This window comes from Pyricularia oryzae, chromosome 2 (assembly GCF_000002495.2).
Source record: "Pyricularia oryzae 70-15 chromosome 2, whole genome shotgun sequence".
Taxonomy (NCBI): Eukaryota; Fungi; Ascomycota; class Sordariomycetes; order Magnaporthales; family Pyriculariaceae; genus Pyricularia; species Pyricularia oryzae.
The window spans coordinates 4,402,091-4,423,503 of record NC_017850.1 but is presented as its reverse complement, the minus strand read 5'-3'; the positions used below and the strand labels follow the sequence as shown (position 1 = coordinate 4,423,503).

The window sequence follows — 21,413 nt, the reverse complement described above, 5'->3', positions numbered from 1 at the left end:
GGCGGTCAGAGAGTAATCGGAGGAGTAACCAAGGTCCCTACCTAATTTCAGGACAAGCTTGGCCAGGAGGCACCGTTTTCTTCGTGCGCAATAGCATGGGTCCCCCCGGGGTGGTTGACCCAGATGTGCACCATGGGAATATGTACCCAGTCCAGTAATGGGATTTAAAGTGGTAAGACGCTCCACAACTGCCCCTGAGAGATTTGAAGGGCACGTTGCACCGTCTCGATTCTTCTTTTGCTTGGGCAGTCAGTCAATCAATCAATCAACCAGCCAGCACCACTTACCTACCAGCAACCAAAGAACTCTGCGCGTAGTATGTTATTGTATACAGTATGTGCTCACTTGTCCTTAGCATGAAACAACCCTAAGCCCTGTACAAAGACAGGAGTCGTAGTTTTTGTGCTTTTGCCGGATAAACTGTGCCAGCCAGGGCAGGTAGAAAGTTGCTTCTGTAATATCCATTTCCTGCAGAGTCAAAGGACTCCAAGCCACTAGTAGTAGGTCATGCCCCCGTACTGTATGAGCATCGAGATTGGAATCGACGTTTCCCCTCCATGGGCTGGCTCTATGGCCGACCCCATGGCTTGTCGCAATCGAGTCAATGCCCACCTAGGTACGGGTGCTGACAGCTCAATGGCGTCAAAATGTCACAGTGGCTGGGAGCCGAGTTTTCTTTTCCATCCTCGCCCAGGGGCCCTGCAATCACGTCACGTGATACCCCAAGCGCTATCCACCCTTGCTGGCCTTTTGTCTTTGTACGAAGTATCAGCACATACATACTCCATAGTTCGTGTAATAATGCTTGTCCAAAGAGGGGAGAATACCTACCCGCAACAAGCAGGCTCCACTGCTGCGAACAGGGCGGACATACGTAATTCATACAAAAATACAGTACAAGTACCTAGGTAGCTAAGGGAGGTATCCGTCATCCCCATTTCGCCCCTTGCCTGGTTCTCGGTAAAGTCACAAAACACAACCAGACTAGGTCCAAGTCTGGGTCGGTATCTTTCGGAGTGAGGGAAGAAACCGTATGGGCGACTGAACCGGACAGAACGGAGGGAAACATTTCTGAAAAAAAAAGTTACAATCATTCAGATGATTAGATCCGAATAAAGTCTAGGAGTTTATGAGAACAGTCAGTCCACGGGTTTTTTTTGTTTTTTTTTTTAAAAAAAAATTACAATGGGGATTGTTACTGTTACTTCAGAGAAAAAATACCTTGGGTGTTGCCCGGGGACTTGAAGAACGCTAACAACAAGAAATGTTACGCTCGCACGGCAATCATGAATCTGACAGGAATATGCTTGCCGTTTAAAATCAGTTGAACCCCTCGATGGACCCCAAAAGATTGCCCAGCTTGTCATGGGTTGGGTGAGCTCTCCATTTTAACAGAGCTAATCAGAACAATGTCCATACATCCCATTCTCCCGCCGCAGCATAAGGGTGATTAAGATTTTGGCGTCCAGGGTAAATTAGGCGGTGCATAGAAAAAAAAAGGAAAAAAAAAAAGGACGAACAATACCGTGGCCATGTCAATCTTAAAACTCAGGCGGAGCTAATTTGATGCTGACTCTGGTTTGATAATTCGGAAATGCAGGTTCATTCATGCAACGAAAACTGTTCCTGGGCCCGATAGAAAAACAGACAAGCAAGTTGGACAAGGTACCTACCTAGTGGTACAAAGGAGTGTTGAAATCCAATATTACTCCGTAAGCTCATGGATGGGAGAATGAGGAGAAGTGAAATACAATTAGCCCTAGGTACCTACCTCTAGGCACCTGGTTAGGTAGGTAGGCAAAATACAGCTCGACGAATCGGGAAACGATGATGTTTTTTGAAGATGGTAGGTAAGCTTGGTAAGGCAGGTAAGGTACCTACCTACCTACCTAGTTACCAGATATTGGTTTACCTGCAAGCTAGGTAAGGTACGTACCTGTACCTTGGCTGGTTGTAACGGAGCAAGGTGAGCTTTACTGTTCCTTGCCCAAGGTCGGCAGCTACGCCGAGTACCCACTCAAAAGTCGGGTCGGGCGGGTATCTTTGGAAAGTACGAAATATCCGTATCTTGACGAGGCAGGGAATTTCTCTTGTACATAGGTAGCCATCTCCATCCATGGTCGCTCCTTACCGTTCTCGGTTGGACTTAACTGATTGATTGACTGGGCGCCTCCACGTTCCCATGCACCCCCATGCAATATCGGAACGTAGCTGCCTTTCCATCCTTGTGCGCCAAATCAAACAACCTGACGTTTGGATGAAATGAGAAGCGGGGTGGAGACGATCTGTGTGTGTGTGTGTGGTGGTGGTGGTGGTGGTGGTGGTTGTGGTCAATGGCACGGACCTCAATGGTGACGATTCCCTCGGGATCCCATCAAACAGCAAAACTCGGTTGATGTTGTTATTTCAAAACGGCAGTGGATGAAAGTACCCGTCTAGGGAGGTACCTACCTTAGGTGTGTATCAACGAGTTCCTGCGATGGTTGTACGGCAGTAGGATTGTGCAAACCCTAGCTTGCATCTAAAGCTTTCTCAAAATATTCATCATACATGGTCTAACCAACTGGCTTTTCTAAAGTTGCCTGACTTTACCCACGGTTTGTACCTACCCTAGGTACCTACCCTAGGTATCTACCCTAGGTATCTACCTACCAGGTACCTTCCATTTCTACCTGTATACTTCGTAACAGTACCTATGCCGATTACCTACCTTACCTAGCTAGGCGAGGTGGTACGTGGGTAGGTACAGTACTTTGTGGTAAAGTACCGATTGGTACATTACAGCCTTCTATAGTAATTGATTACAAGGGGCAACAATAACTAACCCAGGCGGAAGAGATCCCGCTACTGTGGTCCTTGCAGGCCCTGTTCGAGAGGGGAAGTCAACCGAAAGAAAATCCCTGCTTCCCAGACTCCATCTGGCACACCGTTAGGGTTGCATCAAGATTGGTGCTGGGATGGGTAAAAGAGATCGAGAGAGCGAGAGGGAAGGAGAGAAATGATTTCCAGTGTTTACACTCAGCCTTCGGTCCATCTGCATAAAGCTGGGCCAGCCGACCCAGGTCGTCTTATTATCTTGGCCTCCATGCAGCGCGACTGGCCATTGAGAACCCATCTCAAGTAGATGGGTTCAATTGCTTACTGTCTGGCCGCGCTACTAAAGGGGAGAAACAACAGCGACCAAAAGCAAAAGAAAGAAAAAAAACTAAAGGGGGAGAGGGAATGGGGAAGCGGGTGGAAAAGAAATGCAAAAGGTGGGAGAATGAAGAAAGACCAACGATCGATCGACCAAAATCCCCCTGCTGTACAGTGTACCTACAGCGAAACTTCATTTTTCAGGCCACAAGTTGCAAAGTAAACATGAGGAGTAGTAGAGGGCTGAAGATACTGAATGGTGTTTGCATCACGGGTCTGCGCCACGGATGTTATCGTGGGATCAACAAACACTAACACTGGGAGGGGGGGAGGATGCCGATGTTGTGGTACTTTCTAATGGTCGGCTCTTGTGCAAAGCAGAGGGCAACTACAGGAACATTGGCAACCACTGATTCCCGCGCCCCCCCCCCCCCCTTCCTCTCTTCCTCTCCTCCTCTATCCTTTTCCTGCAAGAGATCGTTTGCCCAATAACATGAATCCCCTCCCCCCCGGAACAGACCCGGTAAATCTGCAATGCTCAATTATCAGCTTGTGTTACGATTGGTTCTAAATACCTAGCAACTCGCATCCACCAAGCCTGCAGTACGACAGTCCACCCCGGTACCGTAGAGTTCGCAATGACGGTGTCATGCTCTCTGGCTGGAGCGAGCTTGATGTTTGGTATTTTCTTTTTCATTTCCGTTTCCTCTTTTTTTCTTGAGTTTTTTCAATTTTTATTTTTCGCCTTCCCCATCAAGATCGTTTTGCCTCTCCCACATTGGTGCAAAGCCACCTCGAAACAAGGGTGCTTGCCTGGATCGCCTCAGTGTTCAGGTGGTCCAAGCCAGCTAGCTTCTCTTCGCTTTCATTGATCATCGTGTACAGTATCTTTCGGACTACTACCAGCCTAGGCTAGACAGAATAGGACAGGATAGACCAGGGACGAATTGTCACTTTTCAACATACCTACATATCGGTACCACCCGAGCATGCCCGACACAACAACCACGATAATCAAGTGCTCATGCTACATCCCACGACCTTGCCTTATTTGATTCCACCTGCAGGACTGGATCCAGGCTGTTCTTGTTCCCAGCCATTCACACCGGCCTGCGCATCTGTCACCTAAACACGGGTGCAAACATTTTTTTTTCCTTCATCACAAACATTTGCTCAACCCACTAGCCCTGAACGAGCAAGACGGTGGTGGTCCGCTTGTTTTGTCCGATGCCTGCACCTTTTTCCATCATACCCACCTCGACCAAGATACTGCCGCTACAGGTTCAAGCTCTGGTACCAATCTAGAGGCAGGCCCCCAGTCACTTCTGCCCAGACCACCAGGCGGACGGGTCTGGTCTGCCGACAACAAAAAAGGGTAACTTACCTTGCCTGTTCCCGTCTTGTCTACGATTTCCCAGCTCCTCTGCCCACAGCTCTTCGTGGGGGGCCCTTATAGCATCGTGACCCCTGGCCTTAGCACACACGAACCTGTCCCACTATTCTTTTACCACACAGCTACGATACAACACACACACCTCTCTCCAGAGCGCGCGCCCTTGTACTTTCTACCTCTGCCTCTGAACCTACCTTGTCTTCATCAAACCAGAACACCCGGCTGAAGCAGCATCCTAAGACTTGCTTGTTTGCTGCATATCACTTTGCCTCGCTCAGCGGCCCCATGCAAATGTACGTGGTTATAGCTTGGTGAAAAGACTTGCTGGTTCCTGTTTAGCGACATAACGATCTCTACGGCCTTGTTCTTTTTTTTCCTCACCCTCTATCTTCTTCTCTCTCTTTCTTGACTAGCATTTTATACCTTTCCCCCCCACCTAACCTTGTTTACCCGGATGACTTGTTTACTCGACGACGCCTAACACCATAACCACCTCCGTCCAGGTAAAAGAGAGAAAAAAAGTAGACTTGCCTGGCAGAACTGGGGGCTTGTCCTCACCACAAACGACGAGTTGTGTCCCGCCCGGCCCTGAGTCGCCATTTTACTCGCCAGTCCCGTCCTGCTACTCGCACTTGTTCCAAGCATCTACCCGTCTATCCGTCCCTGTTCGTACCAGGACTTGTACTGCAAACTGCTCGACAAACAACGGGCGGCGGGTCCCCCCTGCATGCATGCCTCTGCTCATGCGCAAATCTAGATTGGCCACTCTGTGACACCGGTCTGTTGCCTGCGGTCGGGCGCCATCTGAGATATTACAGGTTGTTTCCTAGCTCCCCCACCTCCAATCAACCAGGCACTGGCGCCGCATCGGATTCTGCTGCCCTTGACTGCTTCCGACAACTAGGGCTGTTCCATTCGAGCTCTCCAGAAATACCTGATCATAGGTTACTACTATCTGCTTAACACAAGCACGTCTTATTTTTGCCTCACACAAAGGTGCCCGGAACCCTACTTTGGATGAACAGACTGGGCCGGGAACCTCGAAACCGGAGTCAGGGGCTGGTAGAGCAAGGCACACACGGAGACCGCAAATCTCCATCACCCAATGTCTCATAGCCACTCTGAGAACAAAGAAGGACCCGTCCTTCTACAGCTACTTTCCAGGGAGTGTTGATTACGATCTGCTTGGCTACCTCATCAGCAGGCTTGTGCTTCCACGGACGACTGATACAACAAGAACCTAGGCCTGACTGTCTTCAAGGGCGAGACGGCTTATTTTATTTTCTTTGTTCTCCAAGGGCGCCATCCCAGCCAGCTGATTTTCACCCCCTGACGAGCACTACGGGCTCTGCAAAGTTCCAGTTGGACGGGAGCTGGAGCTCTGGCAGGACCGGCAAAGGAGGTGCGAACATACTTATCTGCAGGACTTCTTTCGCCCATCGACTCTCGCATTTGTCTTCTCTTGAGCTTCCATCCGTTGTCAACCTCGCCGCGTCGGCTCCTGGCCCAGATATCAGCTTCTACTATATACAGCACACTTGTCATCGACTGGACTCGATTTTGGGGGGCAAGTTATATCACACGAGCCGTCATTAGTGACAAAACCACAATCTCCTGCAAAAGCCTACCTGTGGTTTTGTGCCATTTTTGCTCCCGCCTGCATCTCGTCACACCTTCCACGACTTGTTGGTCTCTCTGGTTACGAACACAACCGCTCGAGCGCTGAAGCACCGAACTTGTAGCACACAAAAAAGAATACCCCTGGAACTCGAAATTTTCCCATATTGTCAAGTTTGGGACGCACAACATCGTTTGCTGGCCCACCGGCGAATCTGGCCAATCGATACAGCTGGCCGGTTTGTTCACACCCGCGTCATCTCTTGTGAGTGCCATTCCCTCTCTCATTGCATTCTGTTCACTGCCACGATTGTCAGCTATGGTTGCACGACTCCCATGAATCTTCCCCATTTGTGCACCTGCAGCTTGAGCAAGTCAAACCCAAGAGAAGCAAAAAGTCGAGGAGCACTCCCCCACGAGATCTGTAAACTGTTTCTTTTGACACGTCCCTCTTGGAAAATCTTGTGATACGAAACGTCCCCATACTAACGAGTCCATGTTCGTGGCAGACCAAGTAAATTTTCTCACCTTCGTAGGGGAAGGTCGCTGCCATCTTGGAAGTTGCGGCAGATCTACTCGAGACGTTTTTAGATTCCAAGGCTTGGATTACCTCGGGGGCAAATCCGCTGTCACGATGGGGCGCGACTACCCTGAGCAGTCCGGAAAGGCATATTACCGTGGCCAGCAGTGGGATGAAGAAAGGACCCATACCACCACACTGGCAGGTAACTACGCTGACCATGGCCGACATGGAGTGTACTTTGATGATGGGCGACAAGCAGCATACGCTGAAAATGGACGATATCCCGGATACCCTGATGATGGACGATCAAACGCATATGATGACAACGGAAGACATGCATGGTATGCCGACAATGGGCGCTATCAACACTTGACAGGATCGATGCCTATCGATATGGCGCTCCGTGAGCACTGCAGGATTCCTGTCAAGAGATATTTCCTAGCGGTTCAAACCGACGACGGGAAGATGCTTTACATGCACAGTCAGCATAAGCTGGACGAGAGGGATGTCTTTAACCGAATGGGTTTTGATGCCCTTGTCCCTGAGAGGGACCCCAGGCGCCGCAATTTTGGTATGTCACGACCTTCCTATTCACGGCATCATGGCAATGCTATCCTCATATTTTAAAACCTGTCTGCCCAAGCTGAGAACTGCGGCTGACAACGACTCGTGGAACTACTTGCAGAGGCACATGAATACGATGCATACGGAGCGTTGGGACACAGAGGCACATATGCAAGGTTGGGCCACACATACGACGGACCTGACGCAGATGCTTGGGAAGAGGGCGGATACGTTAGTGGACCACCCAAAGCTCGAAAGCGCCACCGTGCCCAAGCCAACTTCCGTGGCGGCCCAGACTCGGCAACTGGAGACAGCGACTTGACAAGTGCAAACACCCCGGTTCCGCAGCACAGAGGAATCGTCATGGCCGATCACCAAGTCATCATGGAATTCTGCGAGACTCGCTTCAAAAACCTACAGCAGATGGCCTGCAAGATAGTTGCAAAGGCATGGGTCAAGCTCGTTGAGCCGAAGAAGCAGTCGAACCACCCTTACACCAATGGAGATATCAACGCTCCTGACTGGTGGCCTAAGCCATGGGGTCCAGGCAAGGACGAGAAGGTGCGGCACAAAGAGCCGGACCACCTGTGGAAGAGAGGTACGGGGTTTCGTTCCATTGCCACACTATCAGTCGGTCGTGAGGGGGGAGGGGGACCAGAGGATGCTGACACAGACTGGATCATCACAGAGAGGATCTATCTTTTGAACCACATTCTGCAGCTGATTGTGCAGCCGAACCACAAGCAACACCCAGACATTCAAAAGCTGAAGCTTAACGTCGCCAAGCTCGAAGAGGCCACGGCCGAGGCTCTGTCGTCATTCTTCCTGGACAAGGAGAACCCCGGCAATGCCAGGAGGAAGGTGTACCTGAAAGAGATATTCAAGGTGGCCAAGGCTCAGGAAAGATTCCTCAACGGCGAAGTTGGTATGTTGAACATGAGAATCATATGGCTGTGTCGCTAGCATAATTTCCCTTGAGTTGATGCTGACCAAGTTTCTTTCTTATCCACGCAGATGGTGACTACAAAGTGTGGGTGAACGCCGACGACAAGTTCACCGAGGAGATGCAGAGTGGAGATGACCACATTACCGGAACGATGAATCAATCCGAGGAAGATATGCGTCAGGTTCAAATGGGAAGAGGTTCCGCACCTCCTTCTCAACAATCGCCGCTAAAGTCGACAATGATGCAACCTGGCTTCCCACCTCATGGTCTGCCTAGCGCTGCTGGACCCAGCGGCGATCACACCCCACCCCCTATGGCGCATGGCGGCGGCGGCGGCGAGCAGTTTTTGGGCGGGGTCCCGGTTCGGACCATGAACGACATGCCCTCGTACCAAGCCCAGGAAATGTATCCCGGCCTCTCAGGCTCGAGGCGGTCCTCATCGATATATGGACTGACGACAGACTATGCTCCTGGTGGCGCCAGTGGAGCGGCTGCTCTCCACGGCATGTACACAGCCCAATGGTCCCATCAAGGGCCAGCATCGGCAACGACCCCGACTTCTGCGACAGGTAATCCTGCCATAAACTTTGCCTTCACCTCGCAGCCTCAAACGCTGCCACTACCCGCCCCATTCGTGACCCAAGCCGCCGTCCAGGCAAGCCAGCATGCGACCGCGGCTCCAGGAGCTGCCTACATGCCCTTTGCGCCAGATTCTCTGCCCAAGGTTGAGTCGGCCAGTGTTGGTGGCGCGCTCCATTCACCCGATGGCCAGCACGCTTCATCTCATCATCAGTCCCATACCATGAATCTGGCTCGCCACCCTCTCCCCACTGCCCCTGGAATCATGAACCACGCTCCCGCCAACTATCCTGAGTATGGCGCACATGAGTCCCGCCACATGCCGAGACCGCTATCATGAACAGCTAGCTAGCTACAAACGGCGAACCTGACTACCTACCTACTACTTACTTCTGTATTCCTTATCTCCCTATCCCATTCCTAAGATTCTTTTACTTGTCTCTAATCTTTACGAGTGGGTTGGCACCCGTATCTTGTCTTATTTCTTTTCTCTTCTCATTACAAGAGCTGATTTTTTTTTGCTTACGACTTTTATTATTTTCCTCTTTGCCATATTCGTCACGATGACATCTACGGCAGTAAATGGGAACCGAGCATGCAGAAAAAAAAAGACGAAAAAAAAAAGAAAAAAAGACTCCTGTTTCTTGATCTATACTCATGATAGAGACGAAACTTGAATCACGGCCAGGTCATTTGATTTGTTTATCGCTTTTATGCGTTCTCTGCATCTTTTTTTTTCTTGTTTTTCTCACATAACAAAACTCATCATCGATTTCTCAATTTTCCTTTTGGTCTACTTCATATTGCGACTTGGGTTTCACGGCGCAACTCTAATACCTTATCCACGGCTCTCATGCATTCGGAATTTTCTTTTGCTTGTTCATCCTCTTCTGCGATCCACTTGTCTCTGTTTAATTCTATCCTTTGGGGGGAGAACAATCTCCGTGGCGTTGAATCTTTGGTGTTCACTTGAGCGAGCGGGTGTAACAACGAAGTCACTGACTTGAGGGGGAAAAAAAGCAACTTGGAGGTTCTTTTAAGTAACTTGTCTCAGGATGCATCTAGTCCAAGCCTCTTTCTTGGTTTCTTTTCTTTCTGGAATTTGAACGAAACAAAAAATTCTTTGGATGCGGAAAGTATCAGCTGCCCGACATTGCGAGGCGAGTGGGATGGGATGGTGATGCATATCATCCTACTAGGGAGCGTTCCAGCATGGCTCCCATTGTGTGGCTATTTGCTTTTTCTTTTGTTGCTATTTGATCTTTTCAGTTATGATACTCTATCAAGTATATGCTGGGTGGCTAGGATTACGACTTTTATTTTGAGATATGATAATTTACTAGCGTTCACCTCAACCCTGTTCCCCCCTTAAAACGTAAAAGTGCCTATGCATGGCCTTCCTCGCAAGAGAGCATGAAATGATAGAACCTGTTGGGTTTCTTACACCCAGAGAGTGGTCTTGCCGGACGAACCTCACCCCCTTTGAGAGCACTAATTAGCTCATCGCATACGAGCGGTCAATGTCGGCTGCTGCTGGCATGCATTCTTCGGCTGCCCGCAGGAACGCATATGCTTCTGGGTAGGTACCACCGTGGGGACTTTTTGTTGATCCCTTCTCGGCTACTTTTATCCGCCGAGGCTTGCCTGTCATGCCGGAAAAGAAGGGATGGAGGCGGGTAGGTGCGTGGAAGCGAGAAAGCCAGCGCCGAGTTGTGACGTGATGTTACAAATGTGTATGGATGCAAAGGGACTTGTCATAAGGTCAGAGGGAGTATCGGGGAAGGTGATGGGTCTAACAAAAGGTCTAAGCCAATCTAGACCTACTCTTCCTGCTCACGATGTGACTTTTCGGGCAAGTTGATTGTAAGCTGTGATTATGATGATCCTGGTCCCCCCCACCCCCTGGAGACCGGGGAGGCTGGAGCATGCACTGGGGACCATTTTTTGTGGACGAGGGCGTGAGCGACCTATCTTGTGCATTTGGAATCAGCCATGCAGGTGCCAGCTGGTTGTCTGATGAGATGGCATCTTTCTCTCTCTCTCCACGAGGGCTCAGCTTTCTCGGGGTATACTACTCCTTGCGGTAAAGGGGCGTCTCTCGTGACGCGCGGTGTGATGAGGCTGTCAAATATGACCAGTCGCTCGGGTTCATAATGGCAGTGAGGTCATGTTGGCGCTTCTGTATCTCTCTTGAGGTGATTGAAGTGGGGAATACTAGGTCCGTTTCGGAGAGGTATTGCGCCTCCGGAAGACAAATGTCACTCCCGACTTGTAGGTACATCCGGGAGAGACGCTGGCATAGGGTCGCTTTCCGCTGCCCATGCTAGCCCATGGGATGGCACACCTGTTTTAGGACGTCAGGCTACTTCTGCTGATCAAGGGGCTTCTCCTTCCCTTTTTTTTTCTTTTTTTTTTTTGCGTCATCAGACACATGTTTGGACTTGAATCAAGCACCTCAATGAGTTCTTAATGAACTCTTGTTAGTGTTGCTCACGGGCATATATACCTATCTTGACATTGACTGAAAATGGCGGTGCTTATATCGGTTGCTTGTGCCTAAACATGGCCAAAAACCCGCTTTTTTGCCATTTTAAAGTCCTGCTGTTACCTGCTTAACAGGACTCTGCTTTGACTCCTTGTATGCCCAAGCTAGGATGAGCTGCTTTCGATGATGTGTTATTTTCGTGATTTTTATACGAATCTTGTGACGCTGCACTCCTTCGCTCGACCAACATCCCTTCTTTCAACAACTCCGGTGGTCGAGCCAAACGCCAAGGCCCATCATGTCTTCTGCTACCCTCGCGACTGACTGTATGTTCCCCCAGTCAATCTGGATTCTTTCTCAACCCCCCCCCCCCCCCCCCTATTAAAGTCTGCTATCAATCATATCAGTGCACTCTGCTGGAGGTTGCAGTGATCTGGCTTTCGTGCCATGTCGGCAGCTTTTCACAGACAGCTAAACCGGACGAAGCACAACAAACGTTGGTCGTATTTTGATTGAGGTGCCAGAAACCAACGCACATCAACAAACACAACTTTGGACGAACAGCGGGCATCCGCTCACTTTCCCCCACAGTTCAAACGAAGTCAGGCGCCATCATTCGAGTCCTCTTCCCATCCGTCCGAATCGTCCGACAAGTTCGAGTGCTTCCTTTTCCTGGCGACGGGCTTGGGGACCTCATCCTTGCGGTAAAAGATGTAGCTCCGGGCGGCCCTCTCCTCGCCCTTCCAGCCGCCGCCGAGCTCGCCGCTCTTGCTCCTCACGACACCCAGGGTCCGGGCATGGTGGTAGCCCGGGTAGGCGTCGGCGCGGAAGGCGAAGCTGCGCTCGACCTGCAGGCCCGAGTGACGGGCGAGGTCGCGGACGTTCCACAGGGTGTAGGGCTCCCCCTCGAACAGGGTGACGACGATGGAGCCGCCGGGGGAGAGGCAGCAGTTGGCGCGCTTGAAGAAGTCGACCAGCAGCTCCTGGTTGTAGCGCACCTGGCGGTTGACGTCGGTGCTCTTGCCGCCCACGTGTGGGAAGTTGAACAGGATTCGATCCTTGAGCGCCGGGCCGCCGGCCTTGCGTTTGTTTGGCGGCCGCTGCTTCTGTTTCTGCTGCTGCTCTCTTTTCTCACCATCCTCCTCCTTCTCATCCCATTCATCTAGTTCATCCCGTGGTGGTGGCTTTTCAAAAAACGGGCCCATTTTACGTGCATCCACGCCAAATACGACCGTGTTCCGGCCACTGGAAGACTCGACAGCCTCGACGTTCTCAGCCACGTGAGGATACTTCTCGACGAGCTCTGCCAGGTCCTTCTCCAGCACGGTGGCTGTGAGGTTTGTGCAGCCGTGGTGCTCGACCAGAGACCTGGCGAAACTGAGGTCACCCTCACCGACCAGTAATATGGACTCGTCTGGGGAGAACGGTATCACAGGTGACTGGTGCTGCTGCTGAGGCGGCTGCTTTTTGCCCTTGGGTTTCGGCCCTCCCGTCGCAGAGTGGCCGGGACCCGGACTCGAACCCGGACCCGGACCCTTCTGACGATGTCCGGCAGCATGCGGGTTCGGGGCTCCTTTGCCTCCCTTGTAGGCCGCTCTCCCCTTTGCCGGCCGACCCTGCTGCAGCTTTCGCCGCTTGACCATGCTGGCGGATCCGGAGTTTGTCCGCTGCTAAAGTGAGATGAGGGGTGCTGTGTAGCTCAATGTTGGAGGAAAGGGGGAGAAGTTGATGTTTGCAGTGAAGGGCAGACGTGGGTTGGGGTTGTTAAAATACAGATGGGATCCACTGTAGAAGTGGGTGGGACCACCCTGTGGCTTTCACAGATCGTCGACTGTGGGTGTCACAAGCTGTGTCAAACCATGGCTGCGAGCTTAACGAAAACAAGACATTCGAGACGTCAATGAACCCACGCACAAAACACGATGCGAAATATGAAGAAGAAATTCATCCTTCGCAGTAAGTAACCTTGGTTAACCGAAATGTGATTAAGTATAGTTCCTCAGTACGCAGTAGGTGGGCTACTTCGTAGTAAAAATTGTACAGTACATACAGTATAGTACACAGGAAAGCCAAGACTGGATGGATACATGTACTTGGGTCTGGTCTCATTCAATCAATACTGAGCAGTATCTGCTGTGGTTATTAAAAGGCAAGCGAAATCTTACGAAAGTATTCCGCACAACTGCTACTGCAATGTCCCTTAAAACGGCCTAGTCGCCAGCCCATGACCTCCGGAATTGGTAGACGCAATCTGACTCTGTGGAGGTAGTCAGTTACCGTGTACAGTACATCAAATCAGATCGGGTTGGTCAGAGTGACTGGCGTCGCGTGGTTAATTAGTTAGACTGTACTAGGACTAGTTCTAGTACTGAGTGAGTGAGTGGGTTGTGGAAGGCGGCACAGAAATCCACCCACACGTGAGGAACGAATGGCCCCTTCCTTGTTGTGTTAGGTACCTAGGTAGGTAAGGTAAGGTAGGTCAGAGAAGGACAGCGAGCAACCAACCCGACTTGCCAAAAATCGATTTTAGCTGGGAACATGCCTGAAAAAGTTTTACTCGCTTTTTTTTTTCTTATTTCTTTTTCTTAGGGAAACCAACTTTGACATCTTCTGATTCTCCGTTGACAAGAATTAATTCCAGAATTCCTTTTTTTTCCTCAATTTTATATTTCAGTTCCTGTTTTTTTATCTGTCGCATTGTTCATTTGTTGTTCTCTTTAAAATCGAACAAGCATCAATTCGCATTGGGCAAGCCAGAATCAACTACGATTGGTCGACGTTGAAGCACGGGAGACCCACACCAAAAACTGGGGGACGTGCCCCAGAGGCTCATCTTCGTGGCTGGCTCGATGTGTAAAAGACTTGCTTGATCGTGCTGGTGCGTGTGCTTGCTCGCATCGATCAATAAGTGCCATACCGTACCGACGAGGCTCGACGGCTCAAGAATTATCGACGACAATTGCTTGCAACTCTGCATCATAATTCATTAAATTCTTTTTTGACGTCGTCGCTTCTGGTCTCCAGCTTTGCCTTGTCTTCCGGTCGACCCAGTACAGTCCTTTTTTTTCCCTGTGCCGTTGCTCTGCGGTTGGGGCCCAGTTGGTCGTCTTTTTTTCCCTTCCTGATTTACTGGTCTTTTCATGTTCAGGCTGGTCTGTCTGGTCATTATCTGTCGCTCGCACGCTGGTGTTGTGTTTGGCTGGCTTCTCTCACTCGCATGATTCCCTCATTCTCATCAAAACCCTGCATCTGGCTTTACCTTTCCTTACAACAACATCAACAACAACAGCAAGCCTTGACCACAACAGCCAACGACACGCCTTGCGCGACGCAGTCTTGCTCTTGTCCCACTACCCTCACCCAATCTTACTGATAATTTATTCATCTCCCCCCAAACAAAAAGACCTCTCATCCCATTCGCCACCGGTCTCTGCAACAGGACACAATCTTGACCCAGTCTCATACTGGTCTGTCCTCTGCTTCGCCATAAAGAAAATCTTTGCCTTTTCTCATTCCCTCTATCCGTCACCTGTACGCTGCGGCAACGCAATCCCAATCGATCCCCGTCCAGCACGCTTGATCAATCAAGTTTCCCCTCGGATTACTCAGGCCCGAATGGCATCATGAGTGATAGCAACAGCCACAAAGCCGCCAGCCCGGCTAAGGGCAGGGGCCGTGGCCGGGGACGCGGCCGGGGCACCACCGGCGCTTCTCGGGGCACAAGCAAAAAGGCTGCCGTTGTCGCTGCCACCAACGGACGCGGTGTCAACCCTGCCGCCCACAAGACTACCGCCGAGGCCGTGGCCGATGGTTCTTTTACCAGAGCCCAGGCCGCCGAGGAGCGTAGCAAGGAGCTGCGAGCCAGCTTCATAGCCGTGTCAAACGCCATCAAGCCGGCCCTCGAGGAATTGGCTGAGCGGAACGTCAACCTCTTGCGGGACAGTTTCGACGCCCACGAAGAGGTGGCAGCCTTTAAGGAGATTCGCAAGTTCCTCCAGAATCGCTACGATGACACGGAAAAAACGCTCAAGCGCCGAGAGCAGGCTGGACTGAACCAGTGTAGCCGTAACCTCCAGCTCCAGACCCAGCTAACCAATCTCAATTACCAGGTATGTTTTGCCCTCTTCTTTGCGATTTTTTTTTCCTTCTAAATTTTCTCGCCCTGTCCTATTCCGCCTCGGCGGCTGCCAACCCTTGACATGAATACATGCCCTGCCTTACCTACTACACACCACACCACCAACCACCCAAATCATGGGTTAGTCAGCCAACTGACCACACCTGAATTTTTGCCTTGGCTCTACAGCGCCAATACGACGAGGCCACAGAAGACTTTTACGACACCCAACTACGTCGATTAGACATCCTAGAGGAATTTTGTCGACGAAAAGTACCTACTGATGTAAGTAAGAGTCCCAGTAACGCGTCGCAGAAATTTCTGCTTGCTGTAGCCTGTGGTTCCCTTTCCTTGCTTCCGTTTACCTAATCTTATGCTTATGCAATGCCCCATGCAGCTGGAAGACCGTGTCTACCTAAAGACGCCTGTCTCCAAAGATCGGATCGATTGGACCAAGGCCCATGTCGAATTTGAAAATGGCGTCGAGGTCCCCTGTGCCAAGGTGATCAAGGCCCAGCATGTTCTCGATTTTGAGACATCTCGCCGTGAAATGCCCGAAGATATGCTCCGTCCCACCTTTGTTGGCGTCAAGCGCAAGGCTGAGGCCGCGCTCCTTGACCAAGTCCCTCCGAAACGCCCAGCAAGCGCCATGGATGGTGACAGACCTGCCTACATTCCGCGTCACATTGGCGGTCTTCTCTCCGCTACCAACCCCGATGATGAGGAGACACCAAGTCGAGCACCCAGCCCGCTCGGCTCAAAATTGCCGTCACCATCACCGGAATCCACCGCCAAGTCATCTCCCGATGGCGATCGGCCGTACGTGCCTCCCGCGTCGTCAGATCCTGACGAGCATGGTGTCCGCCTGATCAGCAAGCGACGTCCCGTCACTACCGAAAACTACAACCGCCTGATGCTTCCGCCACTCTACGAGTACGAGGACCATGAGATTGGGTTCCGTGATTCCTTCAATGATCGAAGCAGATACAAGTCAACCCGGATCCCGCAGTTTTTCAACAAGCCCAATTCATTTGCCTTTTTTGTCGATCGCATGATAAGCAGCGTCGACGTTGGTACTTATGAACCAGGTGACCTGAGCGAGGAGCTTATTGAAAAGCATGCACTCCACCCAAAGTATGGATTATTTCTCAAAACTTCCAAAAACGAGGCAGAGCCCCCAGCCCCTGTTGTTTCTGGAGACCATCCGATCGTCCTTATCGACCGTACTGGCAGAATTCAACACGCATCACGATCCATTGTTACCAAGTATCTGGATCAACACACCCGGGAACGGGAAGTCAAGCTTGCTCTCTCGGAGGCCCTGAACACTATGCGTCAAGAGCATCAGCTCGACCGTCGCCTGCTAACTCCCGAGCCTGCTGATAAGGAGGCCCGCCGTCAGGAACTCATTCACGATCGTGAGGTGCCTACGCCGCAGTCTTCACGCAGTCCGTCGCCAGCACTTTCGCAACATGGCGAGGGCTACTTAGATGAGGATGCCATGGCCATGGATGAAGAAGACAAGCCTCCATCGGCGGAGTCATCTGAACACCCGTCTCAGCAGTGGCTTGAGCTCATCGACGCCGTTGCTGTTGCCAATGAGGAAGAGACTAGAGCAACCGCCGCTGCACAGCCAAGGCGAACCCCGTTTGATCCGGTCCGCGACCTTCTCGACTCTCCCGCACCCCCTCCTGAGCCTTCAAATATTGTGGACACGGCCAAGCTTGATGCCTTTGCCCAAATTGCACTATCAAACACAAACGAGAAGCTCTTGTACGCTGCCGAGGCACCTTCATCAGAAACGAGCCCTTATCCAAAAATGTCTCAACCCAACAGCTTTCAGGAGCTGGGACTACCCCCAACATCATCCATCGAGCGCACGTCATCACAGTTATCCAACCGCCCCAGCTCTCGCACTTCTTATCCCCCACCGCAACCTAGTGCGTCCCAATCGGTCGTTGATTCTACCTTGACCCAACCAGATGCACGACGCATCTCTCAATCTCCCAGTGTCCCACCACAGCCCTCGGGAGATGCATCAATGCTCGATCCGCGTCTGTTCGGCGAGTCGGATACGCAGGCACAAAGCAGCGTCGCTCCTCGTGAGCCAAGTAGCCAAAACCGCCACTTCCTATATACAGCCTTGAACCCTGAGCCCGAATATGGTACGACCCCTTCTGCGTTGGCTTCTGATGGCAGATTACCGCCAATCCCTTCTGAGCATCCTCGCGCGTTGAATGCCGAGCTGCCACCCAGATATACTGGAACAACCTTCAGAAATCACCCCCCAGGTCCCCATCGAGATAACTCCCGAACTCCTTCACTCCATCACATTGGCAACTACGGTCCTCGTCAGGAACTAACCGAAGTCTACACCGTAGACACAGCAGGAGCATCCTCACATCCCTCAGAAGCACACTCGATGCGGCCAAACAGTGCTGCCTATCATACACCGCCTACAGCTCGACCTTATTATGAAAACAACTACGAATCCCATGCAGGCCGTGCATCTCCCGCACACCATGGCGCAACATCGCAGTATGTGCACGCGTTTGTGCACGATGATCGTATGAGCGAGCAACAGCAGCAACAACCACATTCACAACATCATGGCGGTACTCCATTCACAGCGCCGTTGGGCTCGCACCTTCCTCCGCCACCTCTCCAACCGATACATCATCATCACAACCAATACGCGCAACATCCCTCACAGCCAGGGCACTATCAGATGCAATCAGCTTATCATGGACCCCATCAATATCCTCCCTCTGGTATGCCACCCCAGATACAGCATACGACTACACAGTACCACACAATGCCCCTGCAGATGGAAGCAGCGCCATCTCCTGGTGACATGAATCCCCGCCAGCTGCGATCCAGTAGCAACGGCAGCACCTCGGCAGCCACCAACGGCACTGGAAACAACAACAACCCCAAGTACAGGAAGCTCGAGCCGGCCCCGCTGCCACCACACCGCCAGGGCTCACAATCTGGACCCGAGCTGAGGACGGTGCCTTTCAACTACCGTGAAGGGATCAAGGACTACACAGCTTCGGAGCCTCCACCACGTCATGGTCCTACACAGATCCGTGGCTGGACCTACAACAACCTCAAGAAGCCGAGGGTTCCCAAAGAATCACGAGCCTCGAAGGACTAAATCAAAACACGGCTTACCATCCGAAGCGCCGCCTCGCCGTCGCCCGAATATGTGCGGGAAATGTCTAAGCTCACCCTCTTATCAAACAAGCAAACCGTACACACCTGCTCGCCGTATAACACCACTGCTGTGGACACACACAAAAGAAATCCAAGATCCTTGCGAGTTATTCATGAATGAACGGCCTGGAGAACGATACCTGGATTTCCCACTTTATTTTTCTCTCATCTGATGACCAATTCCTCCTCAGATGGGGGGGCGTTCATACCACATTTCCCCGGGTTGATTTGTCTGCCTAGTTTGTTCCTTCCTCTAACACGTTTCCCTATCGCAGGTAGGGGATGCGAGGCTTATGTCACATTCAAGTTGAGGCTTGCACTTTTTTTTATTGTTTTGTCGGACATGAGCCCCTCATTTCTTCACGCAAATATATAAATGTATCTTCTTACTTTGGTCTCGTCCAGCCGTCTTTTCAAACGGCGGGTTTTATCTCGAAGCGGCATAGCAAAGTTGGCGTTCTGATTATATCCACAAAACCCTCTGTTTGGAGGTTTTATTATTCTTTTTTTTTTATTCTCTTTTGCATCGGAAGGTCATCTGCACGTATGCATAAAGCTGTTGAAAGGGTGGGGAAACATGACTTTGATCTTGTCAAAGTTCTTTTGCCTCTGTTTTCAGTTTCCTCTTTTATTTTCTTTCTTGTTCCTCCTAACGAATATCCGCCGTCTGGGAACTTTCTAGGTTATTTGCTTTTTTTCTCTCGCTCTCTTGGAGTTAAAATTTTGTGAAAGGGCATGAAAATTCTATGTTCTGGCTTGGAAAATAAGAAGATTCCTTTTTTTATCGCACCCTATAATAGTCACTGTTCGCCACTGGCCCTCGGTGGCACTAAAGCCCGCATCCATCCACATACATGTCTTCAGTTTCGTCATGCCTATCCGGGGTTGAGGATTTTCAAGTTTGCACACAATAGGAGTGGCACATGAAATTAGAACTGTCGAGAAATTCCATGTGCTACTTTTATCGGGCATTTTCAGAATCAGAAGGTCCCATCACCCGTGTGACAAAAACTGCAAATCGGAGAGAAACAATATCAAGTCTTTTGCAATGCTATGCCATCTCATCAAGATGCAAACCAAAGAATCCAACTTTTGTTCCGCCCCGAGAAAACAAGAAAAAAAAGAAGGGGAAAAAAGGGGAAAGAAAGTAAACCCAACAAAAAAACCCTTGATAATGTGAGCCCAACTCCTCCCCGGCTGAGAACGCCGATCCCATGCAACAGTGTTCCGAAGAAGATAGTATACAAAATCAGTTGTAAAAGAAATCGGAATAACGGGGGATAACTCCCAAAGACGCCACACTGCCCAGTATGGCGTAATATGCCTATGCTTTTCTCGACGCTGCGCAAATGTTGTATCCTCCTTCTAGGATTGGGGAAGCGAGCAGACATGAAAGGAGACAGCAGCAGGCTGCCTAAGTGAAGCGGTGTCGTAGCTGGTTGTTTCACGGGGTTGAAAAACGAGGGGAAGATCCCCCCTCAAAAACGGCCCCCCCGTCAACATCCATCTACCCTTTTCATAACAAGGCTACATTGCCATGATACCCCTATATGCCCGAGAAGAGGATGCAAGGGAATGAACAAGGGAGCCGGGAGAGCATCCCGCACAAAGAGGTCCCGAGGCCCGGAATCAAATCGTAAGACATGTCGAGGCTGCTTAGTAGAACGACTCCACCATGGTGTCCTTCATGTTGGTGTTGATGTTGCTTGGGCCCAGACCCTCGCCCAGGCGGAAGACGCTCTCCACGACGCTCAGCTCTGTGGCTGTGGTGTCGAGACCCGTGACGGCCATCCAGTCGTTGACAACCATGCCGGCGCCGACGACGTTGCTGCCGCGGTTTATGGAACCGGCGACGAGCGGCACCTGCAGCAGGCTTGACAGCTCGTCCTGGTCCTGGATCGACGTCTTCGGGTGGACGAGACCACCCTGGTTGGAGAGCGACATGTACGAGCCGACAAGCACGTTGTCGGCCACCGTCTGCCGGAAGACCTCGACGCCCAGCACATCGGCGATGATCTCCTCCGTCTCGCGCTCCAGATCCGGGTGCACGAGTGCTATGTGGTCGTTGGTCGCGATGACGTTGCCGAGCGCCGATAGCCGCTCCTCGATGCGCTGAATCTTGACCTCGTCCGGTAGACTGTTTCGCAAGTGCTGCAGCTCCTGGTCTGTCGTCGTGGTGGGCACTAGCAGTCCCTTGCGGTTTCTTGAAAGAGGGGGGTTTCCCGGTCAGCCTTTTTAGTTCCTTTTCGTTTCTTTCACGACGTCCCTGGCACCTTCCCAAGAAGATGCACATGACCGTCTCAACTCCGGGCCTGCCGGGGAACTCTTCAAAGCTCACCCTGCTGTAAGACGACCCACTATCCTCATGCCAGCAATCGTGGTTCTGCAGATGGGGATAACGTCCTGGAGTTCGGCCTCGAACACGCTGTAGAAGTTTCCACTCGCACCGATGGCGACGAGCGAGTATGAGTTGGTAAGAGTGGCAAAAACGCCGACCCTGTGTTGTGATTTTTGGTTAGCAATTTGTTATCGAAGCCCACTGTCGCATGCGAACAGTCAATTGTGCAGGATGGGACGATGTCGGGCACAGCGGGGTAGAGAGAAAAATAGGGAGAGGGGAGGCAGAAAGAACTCACTCGTTGGAGTTTTCGAACTGAGCGCGGACGGCCATGATTGCTGGATAGATCCCGATTCTTTAGCGTACGATTGTTTTAGGTAAGAGGTGTAGAGAGGTGCTGCGGTTGACTGTGGTCTCGCTGGGCACCCGCGGAATAAGAATGGGTGTGTGTGGTACGGGGGTGATGCGAGGTACAAATTGGGAGAGCGAGGATGGATTTC

At 51.3% G+C, this 21,413-nt stretch overlaps 5 protein-coding genes across 5 annotated transcripts; 3 read left to right on the top strand and 2 right to left on the bottom strand.

Annotated features, from left to right (window-relative positions):
• Window positions 1–1,827: 1,827 nt before the first annotated feature.
• Window positions 1,828–2,933, top strand: MGG_15754 (uncharacterized protein; the record flags this gene model as incomplete). The annotated part of the gene is made up of 5 exons (XM_003714613.1): window positions 1,828–1,850; window positions 1,901–1,928; window positions 1,993–2,050; window positions 2,720–2,731; window positions 2,830–2,933. The coding sequence occupies 5 exons, from the start codon at window positions 1,828–1,830 to the stop codon at window positions 2,931–2,933; spliced, it is 225 nt and encodes a 74-aa protein (XP_003714661.1).
• Window positions 2,934–4,267: 1,334 nt separating this feature from the next.
• On the top strand, window positions 4,268–10,125 carry MGG_01673 (uncharacterized protein). The gene is made up of 6 exons (XM_003714612.1): window positions 4,268–4,821; window positions 5,032–6,410; window positions 6,655–7,239; window positions 7,354–7,830; window positions 7,921–8,157; window positions 8,247–10,125. The coding sequence occupies exons 3-6, from the start codon at window positions 6,780–6,782 to the stop codon at window positions 9,095–9,097; spliced, it is 2,025 nt and encodes a 674-aa protein (XP_003714660.1). The 5' UTR covers window positions 4,268–4,821; window positions 5,032–6,410; window positions 6,655–6,779; the 3' UTR covers window positions 9,098–10,125.
• A 1,428-nt stretch (window positions 10,126–11,553) lies between these two features.
• On the bottom strand, window positions 11,554–12,995 carry MGG_11170 (uncharacterized protein). Its single transcript, XM_003714611.1, has one exon. It carries the CDS (start codon window positions 12,883–12,885, stop codon window positions 11,845–11,847), a length of 1,041 nt encoding a protein of 346 aa, XP_003714659.1. The 5' UTR covers window positions 12,886–12,995; the 3' UTR covers window positions 11,554–11,844.
• Window positions 12,996–14,383: 1,388 nt separating this feature from the next.
• Window positions 14,384–19,691, top strand: MGG_15753 (uncharacterized protein). Its single transcript, XM_003714610.1, has 4 exons — window positions 14,384–15,351; window positions 15,549–15,644; window positions 15,757–17,524; window positions 17,741–19,691. Exons 1-4 carry the CDS (start codon window positions 14,866–14,868, stop codon window positions 18,514–18,516), a joined length of 3,126 nt encoding a protein of 1,041 aa, XP_003714658.1. The 5' UTR covers window positions 14,384–14,865; the 3' UTR covers window positions 18,517–19,691.
• On the bottom strand, window positions 19,020–21,404 carry MGG_01671 (eukaryotic translation initiation factor 6). Its single transcript, XM_003714609.1, has 3 exons — window positions 21,212–21,404; window positions 20,914–21,072; window positions 19,020–20,778 (listed from the first exon to the last, which is right to left on the bottom strand). The coding sequence occupies exons 1-3, from the start codon at window positions 21,244–21,246 to the stop codon at window positions 20,232–20,234; spliced, it is 741 nt and encodes a 246-aa protein (XP_003714657.1). The 5' UTR covers window positions 21,247–21,404; the 3' UTR covers window positions 19,020–20,231.
• Between the last annotated feature and the right edge of the window lie 9 nt (window positions 21,405–21,413).